This window comes from Zootoca vivipara, chromosome 15 (assembly GCF_965207765.1).
Source record: "Zootoca vivipara chromosome 15, rZooViv2.hap1.1, whole genome shotgun sequence".
NCBI classification, from domain to species: Eukaryota; Metazoa; Chordata; class Lepidosauria; order Squamata; family Lacertidae; genus Zootoca; species Zootoca vivipara.
The window spans coordinates 40079496-40092609 of NC_142598.1; the positions used below are offsets into that span (position 1 = coordinate 40079496).

Genomic DNA, 13114 nt, shown 5'->3' on the forward strand with positions numbered 1-13114 from the left:
GACCTCAGATCTTTCCCGGAGAGGGAGGGGGAGGAGGAGGAAGAGGGCCCACAGGCAGAGGATTGGGCAGAGGACCTGGAGACGGTGCACCAGCAGCTCAGAGAACACTTGGAGAGGGCCAAGGAAGCGTACAAGAAGGGGGCAGATCGCCACAGGCGACCGGGAGAGGTCATCAGGGTGGGGGACAAGGTTTGGTTATCCTCGGAAGGTCTTCCCACCAGGGGGCGATGCAAAAAGTTAGCACCCAGGAGGCTGGGCCCCTTCACGGTCACGCAACAGGTCAACCCGGTAGCCTTCAGACTAGCACTGCCGGAGGACATGAGAGTGCACCCAGTGTTTCATAGATCACTGCTGTCGCCGTACAGGGAAAGTACCAGGTTCAGGGACAGCGATCAGCCTCCAGAGGGAGGGGGAGAGACGGGAGACGCCCGACAGCTCAATGAGGCAACTGAGATTTTAGACTCAAGGAGAGGGGTGAGAGGGCTGGAGTACCTGATAGCATGGGAGGACACTCCGCCGTCCCACAATGAGTGGATACCGGCCACGGAAGTACCTGAGGAATTTTTAGTGGAAGAGTTCCACGCCCTGTTCCCCCACAGGCCCAAGCCCTGGCACATGGAAAGGGAGGGGGAGGGGGAGGGGCAGGAGGAAGGGATAGCAGGCAGCAGCTCTCCATGGAGATGGGAAGCGGAATTTGAGGACACGGAAGAAGAGGTGTGGGTTTCACCGAGGTCGACGACGTCAGAGGCAGGAGAGGACTGGCAGAACATTTTTACTCCCACCAGCTCTGACGCCACTGACTTCTTGGGATTCCCGTCTTCTCAGGGGGAAGGAGAAAGATCGCAGGATTGGGGGGAAATTTTTACACCCACAGGCTCGGATGCCACAGACTTCTTGGGGTTTCACTCATCCCCAGCAAGCAGAGAGCCACTAGGGAGGGGGGGAGAGGAGCCTGGGAGGGGGGTGGATGTGAGGGACAAGGGATACAGGGAAGTCCCTCCCATCTTAAGTTCCAGCCCATCCCCAAGCGCTGGAGAGAGTAAGGAGAGCTCTGCCTCCAGCGGAGAGTCAGGAAGTGGTGTCCGAGGCTCAGGCAAGGTTGTGGAGCCGCAGGTGGGACAGGAAGTTGGACGCACGGGGGGGAGGCCAATCCCCCCAACTCCCGAATTGCGACGCAAACGTAGGGGGAAGAGGTTGGGTCTGCCAAAGCTGTGGTGCTGGAAGAAAACGCGCCAATCGCCATTCGGGAGTTCTGACACCTCACCTTAAGGATGCATTTTTACTGCTCTGAACACTGTAAATAATCAGCACTTAATAAAAGCCTTAAAAGACCATGCTGGAGTCGTTACTCTAGAGTAGCCATACCAGGCCCTCTGACAGGTTATGACCTCTTTTTTTTAAAGGGGGGGGGTCAATGTTCTTTGCTATATAACTGTTAAAGCTAAAGGGACCGTTGACCACTAGGTCCAGTCGTGACCGACTCTGGGGTTGCACGCTCATCTCGCATTATTGGCTGAGGGAGCCGGCATACAGCTTCCAGGTCATGTGGCCAGCATGACAAAGCCGCTTCTGCAAACCAGAGCAGCACATGGAAACGCCGTTTACCTTCCTGCTGTAGCGGTTCCTATTTATCTACTTGCATTTTGACGTGTTTTCGAACTGCTAGGTTGGCAGGAGCTGGGACCGAGCAATGGGAGCTCACCCTGTCGCGGGGATTTGAACCGCCAACCTTCTGATCGGCAAGCCCGAGAGGCTCAGTGGTTTAACCCACAGTGCCACCTGCATCTCTTTATAACTGTTACGGACTCAAAAATGGCAAACGTCTCTACTGTTGAAGGCATTTTAATTATTCTGTACCTAAATATTATTCTTGAAAATGAATAAAAATATCCAAAATGGGGAGAGGGACATGTTAATGTTGCCTGCACAGCTGCTTTTAAGACATCTGTATCTCTTAATGTAGAATGTCCTTCTTACTTCCCTTCCAATGATTCATGTTTCAGTTTTGAATTCACCAGCATATCTTCTGTGTATTGAAGATATCTTTGCTGTTAAACAGAGTGTTTATCATGGAAACGGTCAAAAGCATATGATGTGAATGACTTTTCCCCCATCTGGAGGTTGATAAGGCTCCTCTGACACACAGAAGATAACGGTGTCAGAATGATTTGCAATTGCGTCTTGATGTTACTTCCATAAAGAAGAAAAAACTGTAATTTTTCTGCATTCCTATGTCTTTTACGTTGTAGGTTTCAGAGTTTGTTTGGTGTGTGGGTTGGTTTTTTTTTGGCAAGTCATGTTCTAGGACTCCTCTTCAGTTTTAGAAACTCAGATATATAAGCTAGGTTCGAAATGGCTCCTTAAACCATGGCTACAGTCGCCAAAATGGAACGTCTAGTTGCCATTTTGGCGCAAGACTGCTCCAGTGTCTTATTTTTCAAATGATGGGCCGACTTTGATTGATTCTCAGTTAGGCATCCGGCTAGTTCAGAGGACAACCTTGAGCTAGGTTAAGAGCTTTGAGAACTTGAAGAAAAGTCACTTGATTCAGGGACAGCCCACATATATATTGGCCTAATCCAGCTTCTTTTTTGTAAAGGTGACACAGACCATTCATAGCGATAATATTCTCCACAACTTTGAGCAGGGCATCAGGGTGGGGTAAGTGACGACAAGCGACAACAATTCACTATAACGTTCTCAGCTCCTGCTCAGGCCGCACAGAAAAAGCGTTTTGGTTCCTGAAATTCATTTTGATTGTACAGATAAAACATAACAGATGGAATTATACAGGGTGGGGTATTAAGTGTGTGAAAACAGTCAAGATCCAAGGGTTCCCAGGCAGGCACCTCCAGATGGCGGAGATGTCAGGCACTATCCTGGCATCCAGGCATCTTCTCTTGGTCGCAGTGGCTGACAGATAGGTGCAAAATGCGCCTGGCTAATTTCGAACACTGCTCATCTTTCTTCACAAGTATATCAAGTTTGATAACTTTACATGGGAACAATAGTGTTTGCACACTCCTACTTGCAAACAGCAAATGGTTTGCTCAACATAACATCGTTTTGAAACACACTAGTAATAGCGAGGGTAGGAAAGGCTTGGCATTGTACAATAGATTTCTTTTGCCGTGGTTGTGAACAGCCCAGAAAAATGGGAAAGGCTTGCTGCAAACCATTGGTGTTTTCTGTGCAGGAGTCTAATATGCAGAAATGTGCCTAGTAACTTGTAAGTTTCCCTCCTCCTGGCTTGGCAATAGAATGCGTAATAGAAAAATAACCACCCATGTGGTTTAAATGTACTCCCTGGTTCGATGGCGTACTATTGCTAGATGGAGGAAATAGCCCAAATAGGTTTTGACTTTGGAGGTTAGCTTTAGATGACTATATCAGCTATTGTATACCATCTTTCGGAAAACATTTTAATTTGAAAGCTGGCTAATATATCAAATGGAAACTGGTTTTTAGGACTGCTTGGGCAATATGGGGAGGTGGATTCTGAGTCCTAGAAGCTGCATATAGTGCCGTGGCCACGTATATTGTGGCATGATGCGAGGCCGACATGGTAGAGAGAGGAATGCTTGCTGGCATTTTTCTTTGCACTAGTTTTCCCCCCTTTTCCTTTTTCGCTTTGCTTGAAGATTTTGATGTGATGATTCAGTGGAAACCAACCTGACTCACGTTAAAACATTTCATAAACATGAGACTATCATCAAGTAAAAATGAAACTGGTTCCCATAATTGACATTTATGGATGGGGGGAGGGAGTAAATTTGGGGGGTGCTGTTCAAAGAACTTGAAAAATACATTTTTACATTCAGGAATTCTCACTATGGACACAAAAGCAGGGTTGATTTCCATTCTCCCATCTGGCTTTACTCCTTACGGTCTTGTACCCAAATTCCAAAGGTCAAAGTAATTTTTATTCTCCTTGAATTTTGTGAGATTATAAATCTATTGACGTGCAAATGTTTTGATTGACTTAGAAACCATTCCTAATATCTACTCAGAAGTAAGTCCTACTGTATTAAATGGGTCTTACACTCAGGCAAGCAGCTATGGAACTCCAGCCTCGGCTTAAAAAATGTGGTATACAGTATTGGCTTACAGAAACGTAAAAAAATGGATCGGGTGTTTTGAATTGTTGTGCTTCACTTTTGTAAACTACCCTGAGTTGTTGCTTATAACTGAAGAGTACTAGAGATGTATACTAAATAATAGTAAGTTCTGTAGACCTTGTTTTGAGGGGTGTTTTTTTTCTAGGAAAGAAAAACATTTTAGAAAGAATGTGTCACTCTGCAGTGTAGCAGTTTTTGTGGCCCTTGGCATCCCTAGCCTGCTTTTTGCCTGCGATAGTTGCACAGTGACATTCCAAACTTTTAGTTACAGGTAGGTAGCCGTGTTGGTCTGAGTCGAAGCAAAATAAAAAAATTCCTTCAGTAGCACCTTAAAGACCAACTAAGTTTATATTTTGGTATGAGCTTTCGTGTGCATGCACACGAAAGCTCATACCAAAATATAAACTTAGTTGGTCTTTAAGGTGCTACTGAAGGAATTTTTTTATTTTATTCCAAACTTTGTCACCCTATGATTTTAAATAGTTAAGTGGTTTAAAACAGGCACCCCCAAACTCGGCCCTCCAGATGTTTTTTGGCCTACAACTCCCATGATCCCTAGCTAGCAGGACCAGTGGTCAGGGATGATGGGAATTGTAGTCTCTCAAAACATCTGGAGGGCCGAAGTTGAGGAAGTCTGGTTTAAAACAATTTAAAGGCCCATATAAAACTCCCGGAATAAAAAACTGGCAGTTGGGGGGGGACCCAAAGTTGTTGAGCTTTTTTAGGGGGGTAAGCTGAATTGCTTTTGCTATTTTTAGGGAGGTCAGGCCATCAACCGCTCAACGAATAATAAACTGGGCAGCGATAACTCCGTATTACGTTTTTGCATTAGTGCGCGAATGAAGGACATAGCTTTCATCCGGGGATCAACCTGTCGTCGATCGCAGTTTCAAACTGCTAGGTTGGCAGGAGCAGGGACCGAGCAACGGGAGCTCACCCTGTCGCGGGGATTTGAACCGCTGACCTTCCAATCAGCAAGCCCTAGACTCTGTGGTTTAGACCACAGCACCACCCGCGTCCTTGGTTACTACAAACATCTGGTTAAATGCCATTGGGGAAAACCGAACAGTTAACACTGCATCTCTCAAATTGGCAGAAACTGTCAATTATAGATGACATATTTAGCCATTTTTCTTCAGTAATTAAAACCCAAGATCCCTTTCCTGGAGGGCCCTATAATTTGTGGTTGTTTTTACCAAATCTGTGTATTAGGGCATAAAACCTCACTGTTGTTTAGTCGTTTAGTCGTGTCCGACTCTTTGTGACCCCATGGACCATAGCACGCCAGGCACTCCTGTCTTGCACTGCCTCCCGCAGTTTGGTCAAACTCACGTTGGTGGCTTTGAGAACACTGTCCAACCATCTCGTCCTCTGTCGTCCCCTTCTCCTAGTGCCCTCAATCTTTCCCAATATCAGGGTCTTTTCCAAGGATTCTTCTCTTCTCATGAGGTGGCCAAAGTATTGGAGCCTCAGCTTCAGGATCTGTCCTTCCAGGGAGCACTCAGGGCTGATTTCCTTCAGAATGGATAGGTTTGATCTTCTTGCAGTCAAAACCTCACTAACAATGCTTTAAGTTTCCCTTTTTTCCAATTTCCGCTGCATTGTTCATTTCCTAAGGATGCATTTTTCCACCCAGGAAGTATTGTATTTGTAAATATTGGAACTGCAGGGAAGGATAATTCTGTCTCAGGAGTCTCCTCTTTGTTGCCCTTCGCTAATGGAACGTTTTGGTTTCAATAGAGGTTAGATCACTTAATGAAAAAGCCGGGAAGGAACTTATTTTTTAAAATGCTGACTTATAAAGTCTTAGCGCCAAGATTTTCTGCTGAAACCTGTCTTACGAGTCAGTGGGGTTTGCGTACAGCACAGTCTATGGAGAAGATGAATTAAAAACAAAAAAAACTGATTTCATCACACCTTAAATTTAAGAAGTGATAATTCACCTCTGTCAAGTTTGCAAGTAAAAAGTAAATGCTAATGAAAATTGTCGTTTTTGTTAGGATGATTACCAGCTGTTCCAATGAATATTCAGCGCAGTCACTTTCCCCATTTCCTAGGAATAATATTGCCCTTTCCTTCAATTTCCGCCTGACACCGTGGAATCAGATACGTTCCATTTGACAGCTGTGAAAGTCATTGTTAGCTGTGAAGGCCGGTGTTATGAACATTTAGCAAGTAGTGAAATAGGATACTGCTGGTGTAAGCTGGAATTAATTTTTAAAATAAAGCATATATTGTGTTACTGTGGCCTTTCCCACGGCTCCTCTGTATTGAAGGAATATTTTGTTTGTTTGTTATTTATGTGTTTTCCTGATAACGTCCTCTAAAATAAACATTTTGGTGAATTAGTCCACTTATGTTAATAACTATTACTGTTACCTTCGTTGTTATTGTAACTTCCTGCCTGTGCTCTACTGTGAGACTATGCTGATATAGTCGTACCTCGGCTTCTGAACGTTTTGGCTCCTGAACGATCAAAAACCAGAAGTGATTGTTCCGGTTTTCGAACGTTCTTTTGGAAGCCGAACGTCCGACGGGGCTTTCGTGACTTCCGATTGGCTGCAGGGTGAGCTCCCGTTGCTTTGTCCCAGCTTCTGTGCGGCGGCAGCGGGAGGCCCCATTAGCTAAAGTGGTATCTCAAGTTAAGAACAGTTTCAGGTTAAGAATGGACCTCCGGAACAAATTAAGTTCTTAACCCGAGGTATAGTCATACCTCAGTTTAAGTACGCCTCGGTTTGAGTATTTTCAGTTTAAGTACTCCGCGGACCCGTCTGGAACGGATTAATCCACTTTCCATTACTTTCAATGGGAAAGTTCGGTTCAGGTTAAGTACGCTTCAGGTTAAGTACAGACTTCCGGAACCAATTGTGTTTGTAAACCAAGGTACCACTGTATCTGTAAATATTGCAACCGCAGTTGCATAGATCTTCCTTATCTGTGTTCCCTGTTCACTGAGATGTTTGTTTGTGTGTATGTGTGTGTAAATAAAAATACCATACACACACGCATACACACACACACACACACACACACACACACACACACACACACACACAGTTACACGTAGAGGAGTCAACCAGGGAGCATCCCATAGAAGGCCTGGGCTGTGGCTTGGTGTGAAAGAAGAATGATGTCTTTTCTATCAAGAATTTTGGAGCATTGACTGCTAAGAGAGATCTTTCCTGTTAAACAGGACCGGACTTGCCCCCTGCTGCCGCCCAAATAACCTTTGGTATGTCTGTTGAGGCCGCCTGAGCAGAAGTAGAAAGACCTGAATGGGTGCCATTTCACGTCTTCAGAAGAAAAGGGTGCTAAAAATAAGGCGGGGAAATGTTTTAATTATCTCTTGCTGGATGTTGGCGCGATGCTTGCTCGGTTCATTCTACCAGTGCTTTGAACCTACTGGAGTTTTTGATGAATAAATTCAACCTACTGGAGTTTTTGATGAATAAATTGAGAGAAGAGTCGCTGCTTTTGATGTCACAAAACTTGACAGTCAAATGTATGTTTGAATGTGGGAGGGAATCTTCAGTTTTATAACCTGCTGGGTCTTTGGTGTCCTCTGGTTGTAGTGTTTTGAAAGAGAGCCAGTGACAACCCAGTCTATCGATCAGGAATAGGGACACAGGTGGCGCTGTGGTCTAAACCATTGAGCCTCTTGGGCTTGCCAATCGGAAGGTCGGCGGTTTGAATCCCCACGATGGGGTGAGCTCCCGTTGCTCTGTCCCAGCTCCTGCCCACCTAGCAGTTCAAAAGCACACCAGTGCAAGTAGATAAATAGGTACCGCTGTGGCGGGAAGGTAAACAGCCTTTCCGTGCGCTCTGGTTTCTGCCACGGTGTCCCGTTGCGCCAGAAGCGGTTTAGTCCTGCTGGCCACATGACCCGGAAAGCTGTCTGTGGACAAACGGCCTGAAAGCGAGATGAGTGCTGCAACCCTATAGCTGCCTTTGACTGGACTTAACCATCCAGGGGTCCTTTACCTTTACATTACCTATAGATCAGGGCTTTCCTAGAACAGAGGCTGCTTGCATTAACCGTTCCTTTATTTGATGCTTGCTCTTCTAAATCACAGTCATAGATTTGGACAAGAGCTACATGAGAGTCTCTAGCACCAATCTGATAACTTGCAGCATTACAGGGGGTTTTGAGATTAGAGGTGGAGATAACGAAGAAGAGCAGCAGAGGGAATGGTAGATTTTAGGGAAGACTTATTTCTGAGAGCTTCAGGTGACTCTTTTCTGTGGTTAAATCTATGAGGAATAGAATAATTCCAGATTCATTCATGTTTAAAAGTTGACCGTAGCCTCTATGCAGCATAGCAGTTTGGGGCGGTGGTGGTGGCTGGGCAGGGAATTAATACTTCTGGTTTCAGGGCAGAAGAACAAATTACATAAATTATTGTGAATATTTTTAATGTGGTTTTAAAACAACAACAAGCAGCATAGCTGCTGCAATTTAAAGGGTTAGAAGGCACACAAAAGGTTACTTTCCACACACACACACACACACACACACAATTTCTTTTTACAATTTAGAATATTCATTTAAACAACCTTAAAATATCAGTGACTTCCCTTCTTCTCTTTCCATGGTTCATTTTGCATAGCATAAACCCCCACATATTTGATATTTTTTTCTTTTTTAAAAAGGTTTTTATTGAAGTACGAGAATTTTTACATGCATTATATTCTCTCCTTCCAATTTTTAATTTCCCGTACCATTTTTCCTTTCCCTTCCCACCCCTCCCCCACCCATAATCCATTGGAAGGGTTCAAACAGTTGTCCTCAGCCACGGGCACAATGTCTTTAAATTCCACTGGATGTCTTCTGGTCCAGTAGTTGTTATCCATTGAAGATAGGGGTTCCATGTGGTCCTTATAATAGTAGACTTGGCCCTCCATGTTATTTCCTGTGACGTTACTGCCACGATGTCTGACTGAATAAATTCAAACAAATACTTAGTCCAGACCTCTACTGTCCATTTTTCTCTATCTTTCCAACCTAAAGCTACTGTTGCCTTTCCTGCTAATATCATTGCTTTGAAGGTGTGCTGGTCACCTTTCTCTATGGCCGTATTTCGTAGTATACCCATTGTCATAAGATTGAAGTCTATAGGTAACTTCACTTTAAAAACTTCATTAATAACCTTAAGGATTTTATTCCAAAATCCCCCTACCTCTGGGCATTCCCAGTACATATGGGAGAACCATCCCTTGGCTTGTTCACAGTGCCAGCAGTTAGGGTTCAATCCTGGTATCATATTAGCTAGCTGGGCCGGAGTTCTATACCATTTTAGAAAGAATTTTAGTTTGAGCTTTTTTATATTAACTAAACCATTCACTATTCCATTATTACTTCCACCAAAACTTATTTACACCGTTGGATTTATCTTAATGCTGCCAACGTTTTCAAGTGTACACGATTCCCCCCCATATATTCAATAAACATTTTCCGATCTTTAAACGAATGTTCTGCTTCTTCTCTTATTCTGTAAGTTAGATCCACAAGCTGCGCACATTCCATCAGTTTTAAGTTGCCATTCTTCTTTGGTTGGGACCTCACTCGTTTTCCATTTTGGGGCTAACAAAACACGGGCTGCCGTCGGGCATACATATATAACCTTTTTTGACAACAGAGGAAAGGGTTAAGAAACCTCAGGTGTCAGCGGTGCAAAAGGTTTCTTAACCCTTTCCTGTGTTGTTCAACCCCCAAGCAAATATTTGCCTGCAATCTCGGAGAACCCCTGCCGGAGGAGCAGATGCCGGTAATTCTGAGCTAAATGGACCAGTGATCTGAATTTGTGGAACTCAGCTTAATGTATAAGTTCAGGTTGATTCTGCTCTTCCTCCCCCCCCCCCCTTTTTTGTTTTGCTGAGCAAAAGAGGTGAGAATGCATGTTTTTAGAATATGGAATTTTTTTTGGCGGGGGGGGGGGGAGAAATAAAATTAAAAGAGACAGAATTCCGGGACCCTTGCTGACAGGACAGGGCTCAGCAAACTTTTTCAGCAGATTCCCAGACCGTCAGCGGGCTGGATTTAGAAGGTGATTGGGCTGGATCCGGCCCCCAGGCCTTAGTTTGCCTACCCATGCTCTAGGTCAGGTATCCCCAAACTGCAGCCCTCCAGATGTTTTGGCCTACAACTCCCATGATCCCTAGCTAACAGGACCAGTGGTTGGGGAAGATGGGAATTGTAGTCCAAAACATCTGGAGGGCTGAAGTTTGGGGGTGCCTGCTCTAGGTTCTTTTGGGATGGTAAACATGCCTTAAGGGTTGATTCATGTAATAAAGGAGACTCTTGTTATTCTTTTACCTATGCAGATAGAAGAGACCTACCATCTTCATTCAGAATCATGTCTGCCTGGAATAATTATTACATTTTTGTTTTTGTTTTTTATGTATTTTTTTAAAAAAGATGGTTCTTGACCTGATTTTCATTCATCTTCTGCAGGAATTCTCCCAGCACAATTATGATAGAGGATAAAGGCCCAAGGGTGGTGGACTATTTCGTAGTGGCCGGACTCACAGATACGTCGACGCTCCTGGACCAAGAAGTAAATCGCTCTGAAACAAAGTCAGTTGGCCCCAAAGCTCCCATCACAGATCTTGCTATCATCATCAAGTCAGCGGGAGAAACCGTTCCCGAGGGATACACCTGTGTCGAAGCAACCCCCACAGCCCTTCAGGCCAACCTAAACTATGGGAGTCTTAAAAGCCCGGAGCTCTTTCTGTGCTACAAGAGAAGCAGGGACAAGCCACCTCTTACGGACATCGGGTGAGCAGTGTTGTGGCGAAAACGGAAAAGGACCTACCTGTTAGTTGTTGAGCTATATCAGTTTGGGAGATAAGATTGTGGTTTTGCTTATACACACACACACACACACACACACACACACACACAACCTTCAGGATTGGAACTCCTGACAGTCTATCCTATCCAAAACTGTAGGTGTTTGATAGAATGCAGGTACAGTCATACCTTGGATCCCGGATGCCTTGGTACTCAGACGTTTTGGCTCCTGAACGCCGCAAACCCGGAAGTGAGTGTTCCGGTTTGCAAACGTTCCTTGGAACCCAAACGTCCAGTGGGGCTTCTGCGGCTTCCGATTGGCTGCAGGCAGCCAATCAGAAGCTGTGCTTTGGTGATGATGTGTGTTAGGTCATGATGTGTGCTAGGGCTGGGCGATATGTCCAAATCCCGCTGTGAATATCAGTTTCATCAATTTTTTACCTGGCAATATATAGCAAATCATGATGTCGTTTTTGCATAAAAAAACGTGCGTGTGTACACACACACACACACAGACACAAAATGTGGGGGAAACCGTGAAGCCACCTCTCAATTCTTGCAGCCCCCATTAACTCTGCCGGCTTAGTTCTCCCCTGCCTCATGCAGGGGCAGCGAATCACAAAAGCAGGTGCAGGCAAAATTATGATGCTTAGCCAGTGATCTATCACTATATTGAAAGCCAGATATCGCCCATCTCACTAGTTTCCACCATGCTCTTCACAAAACCGTCTTCATGAAAAGCAGCAGTCAGTGGGAATTCTTTTGGTATTCCTTGTTTTGAGAATCATTATTTATGCTTGAAAGGGATCCTGTTGAGAAGGGTAAAGGTAAAGGGGCCCCTGACCATCAGGTCCAGTCGTGTCCAACTCTGGGGTTATGGCGCTCATCTCACTCTATAGGCCGAGGGAGCCGGTGTTTGTCCGCAGACAGCTTCCGGGTCATGTGGCCAGCATGACAAAGCTGCTTCTGGCAAACCAGCGCAGCGCACGGAAACGCTGTTTACCTTCCCGCCAGAGCAGTCCCTATTTATCTACTTGCACTTTGATGTGCTTTCGAACTGCTAGGTGGGCAGGATCTGGGACCGAACAACAGGAGCTCACCCCATTCCAGGGATTTGAACCGCCAACCTTCTGATCAGCAAGCCCTAGACTCTGTGGTTTAACCCACAGCGCCACCTGGGTCCTGTTGAGAAGGGTATATAATTCTATAATAGTGTACTGGCAAATAATTCAGTACTATGTGTGTGAAACGTTCCTGTGTCCGTTATTCCTCCCTGCTTGCAGAGTTTTATATGAAGGGAAGGAACGCTTGATCCCGGGCTGTGAGGTGATCCAGGCTACTCCCTACGGCCGTTGCGCTAATGTCAACAACAGTTCGGCTTCTTCCCAGCGAATCTTCATCACCTTTCGGAGGGCTCCTCCAGTGCGACCCCAAAACTCCTTGGCTGTTACCGACATCTGCGTCATTGTAACCAGCAAAGGAGAAACCCCGCCTCATACGTTCTGCAAAGTCGATAAGAATTTAAATTGTGGCATGGTGAGATTGATACGTTGTTGTCTGAAACTTTGGCTTTGTAATGGGGTGATGGGGCAGAAATGCTTTTGGGGCTTGTTGCTTCTGCTAAAAATGTAATAATAATAATAATAATAATAATAATAATAATAATAAATAATGTATTTATTGCACTCTTACCTAGTGCACTTAACTCTGAGTACAGTTTGTGTCTCTTCATTTTCCACAGCTCTGTATTTCTTCGTTCTTCCACTTCTGCTGCCAGAATCCATATCTATGAGATAGCCAACTACTCTCTCTCTCTCTCTCTCTTTAAAGAACAGGGTGGGGAGGGGACAGTTGAACTTTGGAAGACTGCTGGTGTTATAATGATAAAAAGTAGCTTTTACTTTTGTCATGAATAACAGCCGAGCTATTTAAGTGGAAGTGGAAGAAGTTGATATTACTGTTGGCTTTCTTCGTTTGTGAGTTATAAGCCAATTGCAAAAGTCCCCAGTGCATATATATATATATTGCTGTGTTTGTGGTGATATTCATGAAAGTGAAATGCCTTTTCAAAGTAGTTTTTCAGATAACATTACCGAAGTGTAGACACAGGGTCAGTAAAATGCAGTTTAGAACATATTGGTTTGGGGTTGAACTTTAGCACTTGTCTGAGTCCCTGAAACTGCCATACAAGACAGAGCAGAACTAT

At 44.8% G+C, this 13114-nt stretch overlaps 1 protein-coding gene across 1 annotated transcript in view; it reads left to right on the top strand.

Moving 5' to 3' along the window:
• DENND4C (DENN domain containing 4C) overlaps positions 1-13114 on the top strand; it is an 84967-nt gene that overhangs the window by 16315 nt on the left and 55538 nt on the right. The window contains exons 2-3 of the mRNA XM_035097102.3: positions 10570-10893; positions 12192-12444. Coding sequence (XP_034952993.3) covers positions 10589-10893; positions 12192-12444 — 558 coding nt within the window. The 5' untranslated portion in view covers positions 10570-10588. The remainder of the gene's footprint in view (positions 1-10569; positions 10894-12191; positions 12445-13114) is intronic.